Here is a 17,987-nt window from a genome sequence, read left to right as displayed (position 1 = left end):
CCTCATACTGCAGTAAGTATCTGAACTGCAGACAGAGGTTACCATATGCTGTGTTACTGGAGATCCTCAATTCCTCACATAGCTCATGCTTGCTTTTCTATATTTTACAGGCTTTATAAAGTGTGTAATTCTTTGAAGTGTTAATGAAAACTAAATTATATAATTTAAACTCTTCAAGATGACAATGGCATAATTGTAATCTTTTTGTATTGAGTTTCATTGGCCTGTTTTTCCAAAGAAAATGCGAAGGTTTGGACAAAAATCCCTAGTTTTTTACTGCACAAGTGGTATTGAATAACAAAGAGCTGATGCTCTACACCATCTTCAGTGCCTTTTATTAAAGAAGGTTGTGTATTTTGCACTATTGGAGCCCATTCTCCAACTATTGGAAGCACCACATTTGTGCTCATACTTATACAAATGAACTACACCTTCAAAGGCTTGAAGCTTTAAAGCAGTTGTACTTTGAAGCTTCAGCATTTACTTTCTTTACCAATCTTATGTTTTATAGGCATGCTTAAGTGTGGGTCTGAGTTTCTCACATGGGGTGGTTTTGGTTAATTGTCTGTACTGCTGGTGGGAGACTGATTCAAGCAGGAATAATGTTTTATACTGCAAAATTTCATGCAATGCTGAAATAATTTAGCTGTAACCAAAGCCCTCAATAAACACTCTGTAATGAAATGGAGATCTTTCATCTCCAATAAAGGTGTTTGATATTACTGAGGCTTTACATAAACTCTCTGAAGTAAAAAATCAGCTTTTACCCCTCTACTGTGGCCCAAGTGACCCTATATAGATTCCTTCTATGGTTGTTTCAGGATAGACCACTTTGTTGTTATCAGAAACTGTCTGAATTTAAGAAACCCAGCCACTGCAATACCAACAAGTTTTGGTTTTATCACAGTATTTGGTGTTCACTGCAAGTGTCTGCACCAGGAATGCTGAGACTCTTAGCTCCCAGTTCCTAAACTAGTACAATTTTTAGCCTCATGGTTGTGTAAGATCGTTCAAAAATGGTTTCTAAAGCAACCAAAATCAAACATGGTAAGAACAGTTCAGTTTAAAAAAAGACAAATAAAAAACAAGCATCCTGGAAAGCAAAGAGAGAACAGCACTTCATGATTTTTATATGAGCATCATATTTTATAGAATTTGTAATTGCAAATTGGCTAGTATTATAAAAGGAATGAACTGGTTGAATTTAAGGGAATTCAGTGGAGCAGGCAGCAGAGATACATTTCCAGCTGGCTTTGGAGAAGTATTGAACCGAGATGTGCCGTCATTGCTGTCAGGGGAGAGAAGACCCTTTCAGAAGGCTGATTCAGCTTTTCAGGTGTATGGAATCACCCACTCAAGGTGAATTTCTCTTTATTTGCCAAACAGCAGTGGTGTGAGAATAAGGCTCCTATCTCAGCTGCCTAAAATCAGACACACTGAATTCCCTCTAGTATTTATATAAAGGTAAAGTCTTTAGATTTCATAGAATCTCAGAATCATTTTGGTTGGAAAAGACCTTTAAGATCATTGAGTCCAACCATTAAACCTAACACTGCCAGGTTCACTCCTAAACCATGTCCCTAAGAACCTCATCTGCATGTCTTTTAAACACCTCTAGGGATAGTGACTCAGCAACTTCCCTGGGCAGCCTGTTCCAGTGTTTTACAACCATTTTAGTGAAGAAATTTTTCCTAATATCCAATCTGAACCTCCCCTGGTACAACTTGAGGCCATTTCATCTTGTCCTATCACTTGCTACTTGGGAGAAGACACTAATACCCTCCATGCTACGAACTCCTTTCAGGTAGTTGTAGACAGCAATAAGGTCTCCCCTCAGCCTCCTTTGCTCCAGGCTGAACAGCCCCAGTTCCCTCAGCTGTTCCTGACCAGACTTGTGCTCCAGACCCCTCACCAGCTTCACCGTCCTCCTCTCAACGCTCTCTAGCACCTCAATGTCTTTCTTGTAATGAAGGGCACAAAACTGAACACAGGATAGTGGGAACAGATGAAGTGCTACAGGGAATGTTTTACAGGTGTGTCTCCTTCTGTTATGGAAGAATAGAAGATGAATTTAAAATCCTAGGGTAATTCGTCTGGATGACACTGCAGACTAAGTGAAAAGAAAGGAGCTATTTTCTTTATGACAACTGAAACTCTGTTCAAAATCTTTAATAAGTGACAGTGGCACCTCAAACTTACCGTAATTGATGGTCCAGCAAAAACCAGACTAAGCAACATCAAGAAGGGAACAGACTCTTGTGTAGGTTCAATGTATGGCATACTCAGACTCTTGTCATAGCAATTAAATCCAGAGTGAACTGGCTTGAAGACATCAGTAAGTTCAAGAAAATAGAGGCTAACAACAGAAGATGCCAATATGGGCAACTAGAAGAGAAGAAAGCAACAAATTACTACTTGGAAATGGATACCATTGCTTTTGCAAAGCTCGTTAAAACACCGGATCCAGCCTTCAGCTCACATAATTTAGCCTTTTCATCTATGAATCATTAATAGACAAACTTTGATTATTTTCTTTTTAAAGGAAGTACCAGGACTGCAGTCTCCCACATGGGGCCTCAGCATTCTGCTGTTCGTCATCACTCTTTTTGGTCCTTTAGCAACTCTCTGTCATGGATATGACAGTGTTTACATCAAAGCCAGCTTGCATTACATTTCAAAGTAAGAGTTAATGAAAAACAGTATCCAGTGCTTCCCTAGAATCTAAATATGTATTTTTTAAGGTGACTTAGTTTTTGTTTGCAAAGAACTCTTGAAATATCTGCAATGTCTTTTATCATTAACTATTTGAAAATCACACCTAATGACTTAGCCAGGGTCCAGATCCCACGGGGCAAAACATAACAGGACACAAACATATTCCAATGAGCTAAATGGACAAAACAGGCAAAGTGCCTATTGCCCTTCTTTTCAGAAATTATGCCCGTTTATGTAGATGTCCCCAGAGGTTCATTTCCTAGCATGGAAACAGAGAGTAGGCAGATCTTGCACTCTGAGTTTCATCTTCATTATGTATTTTTCTATTTCTCTCATGTCAAGAAAAGGAAAGCCTCTCCTTGAACAACAGGCTCTGCATTACCAGCAAGTCTGCCTCTCCATTGGTTATGGTATTCTTAGGCAGGCAACTGCTTTAAATGGCAATACTGAACAATCAAAAATAGGTAATATACAAGGTGATATTTTATAATGAGACAATAAATAACATAGGTGGATAACTTTTATTTTTTTTAAACTACTGTATGCAAGCTGTAATTTTATTGTTAATTACAAAGTCAAGGAATCATAGGAATTGCATTTTACTGTCTTATGACTTCGCTACAGGACTCCCATATTATTTCTGTCTGTAATTAGCCATTCTGCTAAAAGAAAAGAAATAATTCTAAAGGATTATGAATCTCCAATGTAACTGCTTACAATACTAATGAATAGGTTTATAGTCAGTTTGCTATATACAGTATGTCAGATCCCACAGGACATTTTTCTTCCTATCTTTTTAAAAATACAAATATAAAATCTGTCTTAAAAAAAGCAAACACTTCTAAAATCTTCTAAATAGTGTATCTGGCTATTTAATATATGAATATTTATGGAGTGTTCTGCTTAAGGCAGCAGTCATTCTGTAATTATAGACTTCAGCTCCCAACACCTTGAAAATGTCAAATATAATTAGATAGTAGAATGTGTATTGTTTTAATTACAAAATGGAATAGGAATTTTCCTCTTCCTAATTAGAATAATAAAACCCCCAACCTCAGTTCCCATATCTTGACTAGTAAGTCTTCATACTCTTACTTCCTTGGTTGGGTAGTGGAGAAAGATCCCTGGTAAGTTTGTAATTTAGACCTGTAAATGTAGAGTTTGACCCAAGTAGCCAACTCTAGCTTAGAATCTTTAAAGTCAGGACAATAATCAGCATAGCTGCTGAAAAGGCTTGATTTGGGGTTTATTTATAAAAAAACAAATGAACAAACACTGTTATTTACTTAAACTATAAGTTCCAAACATTGTTAAAGCCATAGAACTTAGCTATTAATAATAATTAATGTTATTAATATTTTAAAAGATTTTTCTGTATTGAGCTAGGCGTTGTCCAAGCATGAGAAAAAATGATCTCTCTTCCCAAGAGCCCAACAAGGATGTAAAGACCTAGAGATCTTGTAAGGAGGAAAATAATTGTTGAAAACCTCCAGTTTGTTAAGTAGCATGGGACAAACCAAAATAGCATTTGGTAGTACAATAACTTCTCTGAACTGATGGGATATGTAATAAATCTTCCTTCTGGTCAAGATCCACAAGACATATGTCACATACTGGAGAGAACTCAAAGAATAGATGGCTGTGAGAGGAGTTCTGAGGTGGGAGATAACAGTTCTTCAGACTGCCCATCACTCTTCTGTAGGACATGCCGTGATTGCTCCTGGGACTGTTTTGGGGTGCTCCTGGTTTACTTGTGAGGCTTAAGATTACCCAGGACCCACAGTGCCAGCACAATTTGTCACTGGTCATATGATATAGCCTATGCATGGAAGCCATGCTGGTCCTGGCCCAAAGTCCAGTCTTTCATCCACCAGTATCCACAAGTCCTTCTCCACAGGGCTCTCTCAGTCCCTTCAACCCCTAGCCTGTATTGATACCAGGGGTTCCCCCAAAACAGGTGCTTCATCTCTACTTGTCTAGCTGTGCCTGGAGCTTTGTTTTCATTTGGTTTAACTGTAACAGCAGTTTTTCTAATGACCTTAGATACCAGGCTATGCCTAATTTGTTTCACTTTCATCTACCTCTGTATGATACAAGTCTGCATGATTTTTAGATCCATATGTAGTAGTAACAAGTAGTTACTGTATTAAATGAGCTACTTATGACTCCAGTGTAGTGCATCCCAAATCATTTGTAAGGAGCAGTATGATGTTGATGGTGGTTCTTCTTCACCCTAGGAACCACTTTGGTGCTAATACACTTTTGCACTTGCTCTTTCTCTTTTAGTCTGTCTTTTCACATTACCTGGTTTACATATGTTGGATGCTTGTTCTTTGTACTGTTTGTTACCCCTAAAATCAGTTTTGCCAGCTGCAGTTCTGCACGTCTTTATGCAACCATTGGGCGAGTTGTTTATAGCCGTGATGTCTTCAGTACCAGCATATGCTTCATCTCTTATCCTGCACCTGTAACTCCTCCACATCACTCCCTCTGTAATGCAGGAATACAGGTCTGGTATGACAGCAGAGGTCTTGCAAATGGGGCAGTGGAAGGCCGAACCTTAGCAGGAGAATCTTACTGGAGTGTCGGGATCCCTAAACAGCACAAGGTTGTCCTCTGGACGGCTCAGTATCTGGGGCACCGACTTGTCTCTGGCCTTCCACCAGGCACACACCCTCTTGTTCCATATGAAACACTGAACTGCTTGGTCTTGAGTTAAAATGTAGGACCCTTAACTTTACTATTCCACAGGGTCCCTGCAGAGCCCTAGGTTTATAATTCAGGGTGCTCCCTCCCCTTGGAGAATTTCCACATAATCAAAGCTCCACTAAAACCACTTTCTATCTGCAAGCATTACAGACAAGTCAGTAGCCATCAGATATTGATGGTTTCCTAAATGACACCATGCAGATAGATAGTGAGGCTCAAGAAAAGCAACAAATTAGCACCCTCTCCTGCCCCAGTTTCTCTCTTACCTTGAAGAACATGCAATCGGATACAAACATAATTCAAAACTATCTGGGAATCAGTAGCTTCCATAAATTCTCTTTCTCTAAAACTGTAGTTATACATCTAATCCTTATATTTGCCAGCACTTAACTAAGCAAGGAGTCCATATTTATCTTCAGGAGAATATTATAACATCTTAAAATCCAGGGGCTTTGTGAGATTGCAACCATGGAGTGTCACATACCCAAATATCTGAATCCGTTTTGCAGGTTGCAGTTATGTGACCTCACTTTGCTTTGCTAAAATGCACTACAGGCAATATCTCTTATTGTGAACTCATATCCAGATGCTGTGGTGGTGGTGCATTGGGCTGCATTGGTGGCTACCAGCAGACACTTTTTAAATATGGGTTACAAAACTGATTAGCCTTGGCTATATTTCAGCCAGGCTAAGTGGGGTGAAAAATGAAATGCCTCTCTTATAATTGTAGCTGAATACTGAAGTCACTGCTCAGTGTGCTGGCCAGAATGACTTGAGTGATTTTCCTTGAGACTGGATGCAAATACAAGGGCTGTGGAACTGATTAGCTTTACCTGCCTGTATAGAAGATAGGCAGAAATGAGAGAAGGAATATGTATGTAGCTTTCAGAGGAAGTCAAGGCACAATCAGCTAGATGCAGAATAAAGGTAGTATGACTAGCTCACCTGTCAAAAAAGGTTAAGAGATGCCTGATGTGCTATTTGGATCTTTCGTATTTTTAGGCTTGGATGGCCAAGAAATTCTTAGATCATTCTGCAACTCTTTCACAGCAAACAAGCAATTCCTGAGCATGGGAGCTTCCTCTCAGTGTTTCTCTTGTTTTCTGGGAATCAGAGCATCTTTCTAAGCAACCAAGTAAATAAACAGGACTGCCTCAAAGAGTTAGCTAACGAATGCCATTGGTTTCTTCCCATGGAAAAAATAACAGCCAAATGCTTGGGAGAAGAATGGTCTATTTAATAACTATGTGCAAGGCTGTGGCATTGTGGAAGATTCTATTAAAATGTATCATAAATGTCAGTCCTTGTGCCAAAGAATTCATGGTCTAAATGACAAGGCACAACAGATGGATGAGACAAAAACCAGGGCTGCGGTGGGTTGGAGGAGACAAGGTGTTCCTATTCTTAGCCACCCACTAACAGAGATTGCAGCTTTCAACTGCCCTGGCCGTTGTCCTGTTATACTCTGCTGTGAGATTCACAAAAGACAGGAGAGAATGGAAGGAGGGCAGGCCTCTTTTATCCTGACAGGAATTAATACTGAGGCCATGACTATGACTGAATACCTTCCAGAAATAGGTCAGGAAGACAAAATGGTCAGCCCAAATTCTGACATTTTCTGTTGTTTTTAAGAACCTATGGGCTCCTCACCATGGCTCTTGCTTAGCTACACCAGTGCTGTATCTTCAGCCTCAGCCAGGCTGCTGTGCAGGGCTGGGATTAAGATCAAGCACAAGCTCAAATGCATTGCAGACTGGGCTGTCATGAGGACTTCTGGGAGATGGTGCTAAGCACAGCATGGCTGTAGAGCAGGGGACTTGCTTGACCTAAAAGTCAGGCTTGTAGATTTTTTTTTTTTGTAATGTTCTAAACTTAATTCTTAAATGCCTCAGGCTTTTAAGAGAAGGCATTCAGGCTTTTCAGAAGCCTAAAATTTATATCTGTATAAAGGCTTTTTGCTTTTATCTCTGGACTTCAGTTTCTGCTGCTTCTTGTTCCTTTCTTGGATGCTGGTTTTATGTGGCCCAAAACTGTAAGGAATTTGTCTTTTCTGTAAAGGATTTTTATCTCACCATTGTATAAGTTCTGTGGAAATTAATTGCGGAGACATGGGATGATGGTCAGTCTTCTCTTAGATTTAACACTGTTGGATTTAATTTCAACTCACAGTTTAATTTCAAATCCCAGGTGTCACTTAAATCTGTTATCATTAACATTTTGGAAAATTAAGTTATCCTTATTTCCAGTATTGATTTTAGAGTTTAATCAAATTGTTCTGTGACTGCCAGTTAAGAGTTTAGCTTTAGAAATACAACAGATATCTTAATGCAATTCCTCAAACCTCTTGATCCTTTGCCAAATCTTAAAAGAAAACCTCTCAGTATGTGTAAGACCAAAAATAGTACAGATACATCAGTGATAAAGTTCCTATTTCAGAAGTCTCAAAGTCAAACTGCATGCATGGTAATCCTAAAAGTGCTTTATTTTATTTTTTTTGATAAATGTAAGTGAAGCAGGCATTTTGACGTGGAAAAACCAACAGAATAAAAATTGTTTAAAAAAAATTCTCAACCAGGAATAATCTAAAACTACTTTTAAAATATTTCAATTTAATTAAGTATATATGCTTAAGTAGAGAGCAAATCCTTACACATAAATTTTACAACACAATAAACACCATTAATACTTTTCTTTCCAGTGTGACTTCAAAAGTAATTGATGAGTCTCTATATTAATTATTATTACAGTTAATTATGATTATTAATTAAATCAATAATTAGCTATAATCAATGAATAACTACAAACAGTGAGATTTAGGATATTGCATCTACTCTGGATTATGAAGCTTATGCTCCTGCTGCAAGGTTATGGCAAATCAAGAACAGCAACACTTCAAAAGAGGGTGGTTGGTTTTCGACCAGAGTGTCACCAAACTTCAGATAGAAATTTCCTCAAAAACCCCATCTCTATGGGCCAAAACTGCCAATCCCTACACAATACTACAATTTATTCTACTCTCTAAAACACATGGGTTTCCATACATACATTCAAAAAACTGTGTGGGTGCCAACCCTTCTCCAGGGCCTCACTCCCATGCTGTTTTGCCACTTCTGAACTCCTTTCCTACAAACTGACAAGATCATCAGTCAAGATAGAATGTTTGTAACAGCTCAGCATCTGTGTACCTAAGGTTCCACAATAGGCTGTCATTTATTAGTTTTGACTGCAGAGTAACAGATCTTTAAAAATGAGAGAAGAAAATCAGAGAGCTATAATTTTTTTTCTACTTTTGGAAAAGGTAATCATTTTGAAAAATTAATCTCCTTTACTTTCTCATGCATTCAAGCTTCCTTTTGCTACTGGGGTATTAGGTGAGGAGGATGGTCCAGGGTTGGAAAGGGCCTTGTTTCACTATGGACTACTCAAACTCTACACCTGCCAACTAAGTAGCCAAACACAGAGGGAGATCTAACATGTGGCATTTGCATTTTTTCTCCCACGACAGTCTTGGCACAGGCTTGACGCCTCCCTTTTTGTTCCCCTTTTCTGCTCATCTTTTGCTAAAAGCTGGTAGTATGCAGGCTGTATGTCTCTTCTATAAGCACAGAACTGATGTAGAGGATGCAAGGTTGATCACTCGGCCAAATAATTACACAGATGCTTTGAATGTGTAGCAGCCTCCTCAAGCCTCAGATAGCCCCTTAATATTTTGGGGATGCTTGTCTCTAGTGCACTGTTATAAATGAATCTGACATCTGCCCTCCGTGAGTCAGTCACACACCAAAGTCAGCTCAATGAGCAGACTGTTAAGTGTGTTTCTCCTTCTTCCTCTCCCCTCACACATGATTGACTCTTTTGAGAGAAAAATCTATGTATTTAGAAAGTATTATGCTACTTCCACAGGATGGGGACAATTTGATGTTCTACAGTTGGGGTTTTTTGTTGTTTCCCCCATTCCACAGCCTAATTTAAGCATAACAGAAAACCCATCTAGAGAGAAATGGGACTACAGTGTGGCTCCAAGACACAGCAGTGTAGTTTAACTCTTACAGTAGATCCAAACATCCTGGTCTTAGGAAGAAAGATATAGCCTTACAGCCTATTCTCCCACTACTTTTATTCTAATCACTTCTCTCCCTTGGCTTTTTGTGCCTTTTGCAGTCACTCCTATCCATGACTTGCAGGTGACAAAGTGCATAATTTAAATGTGGGGGTCATGCATGGCTGAATTGCTAAAAAAAAATTCCAGATCTGACTGAGAAGTGTCACCAAGGTATCAAGTGGTGTGTACAAACATTTGATGTTGCAAACCTAGCTCTGTTAGTGTATGTTAGAAACAAAATGAAATAAAGCATCTGGTGCTGAGATACGGTGAACATTCTCTACATGCACTTATTTCAGTGGAAACTGATGACCTCCTGTGTTTTGCAGCCTGGAGTACTACAATGACAACACAACTTTGATTTCTGCTGGTGAGAATTCCAGTTCCTTTGGGGAAGAAGAAATATAAGTGGTCTTCCAGTACTGAAAGAAGTGTTTCCAAACAACGCTGGTGTGATCACCTCCTGGCTGTGCTCTTGAAAATGTAGAAAAAGCAGCTATCTGTATGCATGCATCATACACAAGAGCCTAAAAGATGATGTAAGGAAAAAAATTAACCGTAACAAGGGATATTGTCTGAAATGTGTCTGATTTTAGACCCTGGAAGTTAAGCAACCACCAGATGAAGGTGGTGCCACAGGGACTCAATTCAGCTGGAGAATGTATGCATTGAGTCACTCAGATTGACAACACCTTGGCCTTTTGCTTTTCCACATCTGGGGCACGGGATGAAGCAACAGTGGCACAAAAGTCAAAGGAAAAAATCATAGCAACTTCTGTGAAAACAGGATTTAAACCAGAAGTTTCTGAAGTGGGATACCATGAGTGAAGACAGTCTTTCCTTCACCAAGAAGAAATGTATTTGTCTGTCCTGCCTCTGAAGTGTGACCATTCTGCCAGGAACAGAAACTACATAACCCTGGAAGTTTTCCAGATTCAAGGTAAAGGACATGTGTTTCTTCTGAAAGTGAATGTACACGATATACTCTGAATATGCTGAAAAGAAAGGCAGTTAACAAAAAAGCAAAACTTATTCCAGGAATACTCATTTTCAATACTTCCCAGAGGACTGTAGATTTTGTATCATGAAGATGAATTCCTACTAGACCAGTGGGACTATGAATTTTCATGGCAAGTTTTGTCTTTCTCAGATATGCAAATGAAGTTCAGATAACCCACAGTCTACAGAACCCTAAAATGCCACAAGCATAATTAGGAATAAAACATGCCAAACTGCCCTGCAGTGCTGATGACCACATGCTTCAGGTAAGCCTGATGCACAAGGCAATCTAGAACTATTCAGCTCTTAGGAGTGTGTTAAAATAACCTCTAAAACATTCTTATGATACATAGGATAAATCATCAAGTTATTTTACGAATCATGAAATGTGAAAATATGTAACTGAAAATGTGTTAAGAGTCACTTCATAATGCTCATTTTTGCCTCTATTGTTTTTAGAGAATGACCTATCCACATTTTTCAGAAGCTACATCTCTTAATTTTCTTCTATTTTCTTTTCACTTCTATGTCTAACAAAGCTCTAGCCCGATTCTCCTTTTGCTTTCCCTGTGTAAATGAAGAATAGTTCTAGTGGTAACAGTGATCTTGAGAGGGGCATATTAGTTTTATGTTTTAACTCTGTTGTTGGTAAAATCTGCTAGTTTGAATTATTCTTAGACTAAAACCAAAATAATGACCAGAGTATTTCTTTTGAAGTTAACATTAGTTGGCTTGCATACATTCTACATAATCATATTTTATCAAATCCTGAAAGCTGCTGCCACCAAACACATTTGTTTACAGGAGCTAGTCTCATTTATAAAACATTCTTGAGAATCTTCATAGCAGAAAACCCTCAGTGTCAGAACTGTATTTGTTTGCTGCTATTTCTGAAGACGAGGTCCTTCTGAAGCAGATAATCTATCTTTACTTGTTCTGCTCCCTGAAGTATATTAGTTATTACAGATTATTTTCATTTTTAACTGTATATTTTATTTCTATAATATAAATTAATCCCTTTCCTACCACTTCAGGAATTTGACTTCACCCTTGGCCCAACATCCTTTTCTCCAAGCCTTTCCTTTTGTCTAGCATTTAAGAGAAAAAAATTGCACTTTTTTGAACACTAATTTTCATGTTTGAAGGTGCAAACTTAATGTGTCATTTTTTTTTGTTGCAATTCAGGGTGGGGAAGGACTATCTGCCATAAATGGGACAGAGAAAGCAGAAGTGATGAGTGGCAGAAGAAAATATATTAAAGAATTGGCAGCGTTCAGAGAGAGGTTGAAAGCCTGTTTCCCATCATTAATTCAACCACTATTCATGAAACTAAAAGCTTTAAAAATCAGAGCGTCGTAATGAAATTGGGTAAGTTTTGTTTTTAAGTAGTTATCTGTTGTTGAATCCCATTAGGAATTCAGCCTCCTGTTTACAAAGGAAAACCATATTGTACAGTAAGGCCAGTCAGCCACACTGGGTAACTCCTCTATCCCTTACAGTTACAAACTTCTTATAGCAATTAAATTATCTTCGATTAATTCCCTTTTTATGAGGTACAACTCAATCTTTGGTTCTCCTTGAGCCCATCACAACAGAAGAATCTAAGCCATCACATACTTTTCCTGATTCTGTTGTAGTGCTAGCATTTGCTTGTGCTATAAAGCTCTAGAAAAGCATTCTCATTAGTCTCATTAGAACTAGTGCCCACGTGGGTGAATGCAGGGTGGCTGGACACAAGTAACACAAGGTGTTTCTTCCTAAATATCACATGAATTGTTGTCACCCTTTCAAGTGATTTGAGTAGTCAACTGAAATGTGGAAAATGGTTTCAAATCCTCTTGTTGTGTAATGGGAGAAGGCTGGTAACTCACCAAAGGGCTTCCTAATCAATGTTTAGGCTCAGGTATATTGCAGTCAGTTTTTTTACTCTTGATGTTCCTTTTACGTACCTACACGTTCATCAGTTGAAGAGGGGCCGTAAGTCTGTAGTTCAATAATTAGACCTTGCTCCTGGTGTCGAAGGGCTCATACAGCCTCTAGATTCTGCTCCTGTGACTGAATAACGTAGAAATCCTAAAAGTTCATTAGGAGACCATCCTCTTAAGTGAGGACTCTGACTCCCTCTGAGAACAGCTGGGTGTTAGATCTAGCTGTAAATGACTTGCTGAAGGTCTTAAGAGTCCACACCAGTCCAGACCAGACTCTGTACACAGAGCTTAGCCCAGGTTCTTCACTGCTCACAGAATCCTGTCTTATTCCTTGTAAGAGCTACATGGAGCTTCTGGGGGAACTGTAAGTATGCAATTAATATTATATAAGACAACTCTTTTGAGCAGCAGGCACACATTTTGTACTGCTGCTCTCTAACTCATCTTACTTCATGCCAAAGCACAGCCCACCAAACAGCACAGTGCACCTGTGTCTTGCAGGATCTCCACATCGTCTCCTGTAGTAGAGTTACGCCTAAGCTAAGGTCCAGCAATCTCCTTGCTCTTGGGAGTCCCAAAGCAATAAAGATAGCATAGAGGGTGAGAAAGCTCTCTTTTTTAGGGGCATCTCCACACTTGACCTTTCACTCCTATGCAAAGCTAATGTAAGATATACGTCCCAGTAAGTACCTTCCATCAAAGGGCTTTTCTTGAGCAGGCCTAATGACATTGATAGGCTGCATCTGATGCTTCCATATACCCAGCCTCTGCAAAGCTTTCCAGCTGGTACAGCTTACTTTGGGTCAGGCTTCTGACCATGTCTAGGTGCTTAGGGAGCATAGGGGACAGAGACACCACACTGTACCTAAATCCCTTTTCAACCTGACCCCGTCTGCCTCCCAGAGAACTTCCAAAGCCCTTCAAGTGCATCTGAAAGAACATTTTTGCTTTATATTTCAACCAATGTTTATATTTTAATATTTTATACATTAAGTATTGTATGTATTTTTATGTTTTTATCTAGATACCAGTTATAGTTAACTTACACCATTTTTTACCACCACATGTTATTTTAACAGTCTCTGAGGTACGTTACATGGTGCCTCAAAGTGCCTCTATCACCTCCCTGTGAACGGGGTCACCTGAAACACTTTGCTCAAGCCATAAAACATTTTTACCTCCCTCTTACTGCTATGCCATGAAGCACATTCACATAACACTGACTTCTTTAAGCTTAAACTGTGTCTACTGATGATCCTACAGAAGTATGTAAGTGACTGTACTTTCCAGGGGGTGCCAAATGCCTCCAAGTGACACCAGGCAGCGAGTGCCTCTGCAGCTTCACCTGCTACCAGCTGAGCAGCCATAGCAGGTTTTGCTCTTTAAGATGTGCTGAGAACCTCATTCCATTTTTCAAAACAGACATTTTTAGCTCTGCTAGAAGCAGCATGTAATCCAGGGGTCAGTAAAAACACACCACTGATTATCATTTTGAGAACATTTCTATTTTCCTAAGCATTCCCTTACAAATGTGATTTTTATTCTACCAAAGACATGTGAGCGGTGATCGCCTAGAAGCCAGCTCTTCTTGCAACATGTCTTCCTCCTGAGAGATTCCTGTGCATGTAGCAGGGTTTAGTTAAGCGACCCTTTCATTTTCTGAGTTATTCTTAGAAATAATTCCCACTCGAAAAGACTGCAAAAATGAGGTTAATTCATGCCTGCACTTTACGGGGGGCTTCGATGCTGATTTCAGTAGGGCGAAGCATCACAGAGGGATTTTGCATCAGGCAGTGCGGTACCAGTGCCGAGGCGAGCTCCCCCTCCGCGGGGAAGGCGAGAGGCTCCCGGCCGCGCCGCTCCCCGCGCCCGCCGCCAGCCCCCCGCGCCTGCCCCGCCGCCCCCGCGGCTGCTCCCCAGGGGCGCGCTCGGAGGGGGCGGCCACTCACCTCCACGAAGTAAAAGCAGGGCAGGAGGGTGACGCTGTCCTTGGTCACTGTGCCCTTTTGCCGCTCCTTCGCGGACATGCTGGCGGGGGCTGCGGGCGGCGGCCGCTCGCAGCCGCCCGCCGCGGGTCTCCTCCGCCCGCCGCCGCACAGAGCCCCGCGCCGCCCGCTAGCGCGTCCCTGCGCCGTGCGCGGGGCTGACGTCAGGCGGCTGCTGGGCGGCGGGGGCAGGGGCCCGGCCCGGCGGGGTGCGGGCGGCGGGGGGCTCGGCCGCCTTAACTCTTTCACGACGGCGCTCCGCGGAGCGTCGGAGCCGCCGGGATGCGGGCGAAGCCCCGCGGCGGTGCGCTCAGGTCGAGGGAAGCTTTGGCTGCAGCGAACGATCTGCAAATGAACGCGTACAGGCCTGGGATACCTGAACAGTATTCCTGCAGGCAGGAGGATGTACAGGATGGTCCACGGGGAATTTGAGGTTAATCGTGTTTCTGGGAAATCTTTCTCTGAAACAGAGCAATGGAATGGTCTTGGGAATACCGTTGGGTATTCCATACCGTACAGGCTAATGTTCTCTTGAAGGTGTACTCTTTTTGAGCTCAAATTGCTAGTTGACAGCTCACCCCAGCCTCAGTGCTGGTCAAGGGGGTGGTGTGACAGACTGGGCAAAACTGAGCTCTTCAACCCCATGTGCGATACTGAGGCATGTGATTTATCTAATCTGTGAAGTATCTGGTGCAGTTCCTGCTGCAATCTTAAAGGTAACAGAATTAAGCTGAACAATTGTTTCCATGGTGAAATGTGTTATTTTTAGATCCTATTTGTGGATCAAAGTTTGTAGCCTTTTCTTAGGCAAGGTCCTGTTGATATCAATGAGAGGTACCCTTGATAAGGCCTGCAGGGGTTCTCTGTACAGGACAGCATTTTCATTTTTTGTAGCACATTAGTAATGTCTGCAAAGGTTATCTTGTGCCTGTAAGCTTAGTCTTGCATTGTGGTGTTTAGCTTTAATGTTCGCGGAGAGAAGCGTGACTCAAGCAGTAATTGTTTATTTCCCATCCCACCTTTTCTGCGGGAACATGGGAAATAGCCTGCTGTTCTTGTTCAGATGGGTGCTAGTATTTTGGCTGCTGTAGCCATTGTGCTATGGCAATGGAAATGAAAATTCTCACTAGCTTCTTTTCTAGCACAGAGGATGTGCCAATCCGTGCTCTGCACTGAGCAGACAAGCAAAGAAGCATTGTAAGAGGGTAAAAGCAAAAACATGCTCCATGCCTGCAGGCAGGTATGGAAAGCAAATCTGTAGTCTGACTCCAAATCATTGAAAAAGACTTTTTCAGAGCTGCAACGGATTGCAAGTGTTGCCATACCAACACATAGTCTTGTCCTAACGCTGTTAGGAAAGATTTCCAGGTTTTCTGCTGATTCAGAGATACAGAGAACTCACTGGTACCACTATGAAAGGGAGGTCAGGGGGCTCCAGACAGCAGGAGTGGCCAGGAGGGTTTCTGGGAGTACAGGAGCTATGAGCAGAGGAGGTTTGTACCCAACTATCAGCACCCAATTCCAGGAAGTTATTTTGGACAGTGTGGGGATGTCTGGTAGTGGTTCCTACCCGTCAGTGATATAGCCTTTAAGTAAAAGAAATCCCTTTTTTTTAGCCTTGCTGGTGGGTTATTCTAAATAAAACAGCAAGAGTTGAGGACCTGTAGCAAGACTTTGCTACTGCCAAATATGTAACTATTATTGGGGAGAGTAGTTGGTGAGCAATGGCCACTTAGAGTTGCATTTATCGTATCAGCCCCACTTGTTCTGAAATGATGAATCTGTCTTGAAAATCATTAGTGCACACCATTAAAAACTACTCAAGAATGCTTCGTCTGCCTCTGTTTCATATGCATTTGCTTCATTCTGGAAGAGCAGGGGGATTAGGGTGTTTCTCTGGTAAAATGAATCGAGAAACTCAGGTCATGATGTAACTTCAGAAACTGACAAACCACCTACTATTAATTATGTTTTATTGTGGTACTGCCTAAAGGCCATTTAAGTGTGCAGCTCTGATAGGTACAGTAAAACACAGGGTAGTAACCAGGACCTATTCCACAAATTTTCACTATGAACAAATGTCTGGTGTGAAGAATGCAATGCAAGTCACTCAGTGTGACTCCTGTAGGGGCAGAAAGAGTTGTGTTAATTTTCTGGTTTTGTTTCTCACTATTTTGTGAAGGTACTGGTACAGGGAGTTAGGGGAGGGGTTATATGTAATTTAAGAATTAGGTTTTTTGGCAAGCCTTGACAAGAACTTCTGCCCTTTATTTAGTCAAATTGAGGAGAAAAAGGATCAACAATGCCTGGATCCCAGGTCTGCCTCCCACTAGTCTGAGGGTGATACTGATGTGCAAGTATGGACATGGCTGGGGTGCATTTCCCACCCTTCTCTCTGGGCTTTCACTTGTTCTTGGTGGAGACTCAGCAACCATTTTCGCAAGAGTAAGTAACCAAGGCACAGCTAAGGTGTCACTTGATCATTTCACGCTTGCTGTGCTGCCAGCAATACGTTCCCAGCCTCCCCTTTGCCTGCCTGAGGCTCAGCGGGCAGCACTTGATGGTCTCTGTGCACATATTCTGCATCACTCTTTGTCTGGCAGTACCAGAGAGGCCTGCAGTCATTTGGACCTTATGTCCTAACTAACATAACAGAGTAAGAATTTTACTTCTCTGATTCTCAAGACTGTATGTTATCTTTCAAGCCCATGAATATTGATGGAAAAAGGGAAAAATCCCTTGCTGGGTCTAATGATATGGCTTTTGGACTGAAGGGTTCATCTATATATTAACACCTGGAAATACACAAGTCCCCCCAGTATGTTGCATTCACCTCTTTTGACAGTTAGTTATTAGAAATTATGGGATTGATTCCCATTTACATGGAAGCTCATTGGATTGCTCTAGAAGTATAAGTACTTCAAATCAGTATAACATGCATTTATATCCTTATTAAATTCCCTTAACATTGATAGAACAATGTGAAATGGCTTTTATGTAAATGAATATCTCATCTATATGGTCTCCTAAAGGAAAACGTGTTGGTGGTAAAAAATTCAGAAAACGCATCCTGTCCATTTCAATCAAGACAGTCATACAAGAAAACGTGGTGATGCATGACTTATGAATGCCTATTATCTGTGTGCAGGATAGTCATAAATACAGGATCTGCACTAACACTGACAGCTTTTTGCCCACTTTCCAGCAATCTCTGTAACAGAAGAGTGTCATGGAAACATGTTAGCATGAAGCATAAAATGGTTTGTTTATGCCTTGCTTCAGCAAAACCAATTGAGTTAATGGAAAAATGTAAAGAAGAACTAGAAGATAAAATTCATAGATCTGGAGTAAAGGCCTCTTCTGACTCATCTGGAATAAGATTCTAAGAAGAGAGATTTATTCTTTCTTCAGCAAAAGAAAACTTGCCATCAGTGGGTGCCCCTGGTTATTCCAAGCTGATTTTTAAGAGGTCAGCTTGACACAAAATGTTGCCTCCCCCCAAGATGTATCCGTGGAGATTGTTTAGGTGAAGAAAGCACTATTCTTTCC

The 17,987-nt window shown here is 40.8% G+C and overlaps 1 protein-coding gene across 1 annotated transcript in view; it reads right to left on the bottom strand.

Moving 5' to 3' along the window:
• PLPPR4 (phospholipid phosphatase related 4) overlaps positions 1–14,480 on the bottom strand; it is a gene marked incomplete at both ends in the record, with an annotated part of 28,344 nt that extends 13,864 nt beyond the window's left edge. Inside the window, 2 exons of the mRNA XM_080348388.1 lie at positions 2,200–2,385; positions 14,403–14,480. Coding sequence (XP_080204514.1) covers positions 2,200–2,385; positions 14,403–14,480 — 264 coding nt within the window. The remainder of the gene's footprint in view (positions 1–2,199; positions 2,386–14,402) is intronic.
• Between the last annotated feature and the right edge of the window lie 3,507 nt (positions 14,481–17,987).

Source organism: Nesoenas mayeri (assembly GCF_963082525.1).
Source record: "Nesoenas mayeri genome assembly, chromosome: 8".
NCBI classification, from domain to species: domain Eukaryota; kingdom Metazoa; phylum Chordata; class Aves; order Columbiformes; family Columbidae; genus Nesoenas; species Nesoenas mayeri.
This window is presented reverse-complemented; position numbering and strand designations above follow the sequence as displayed.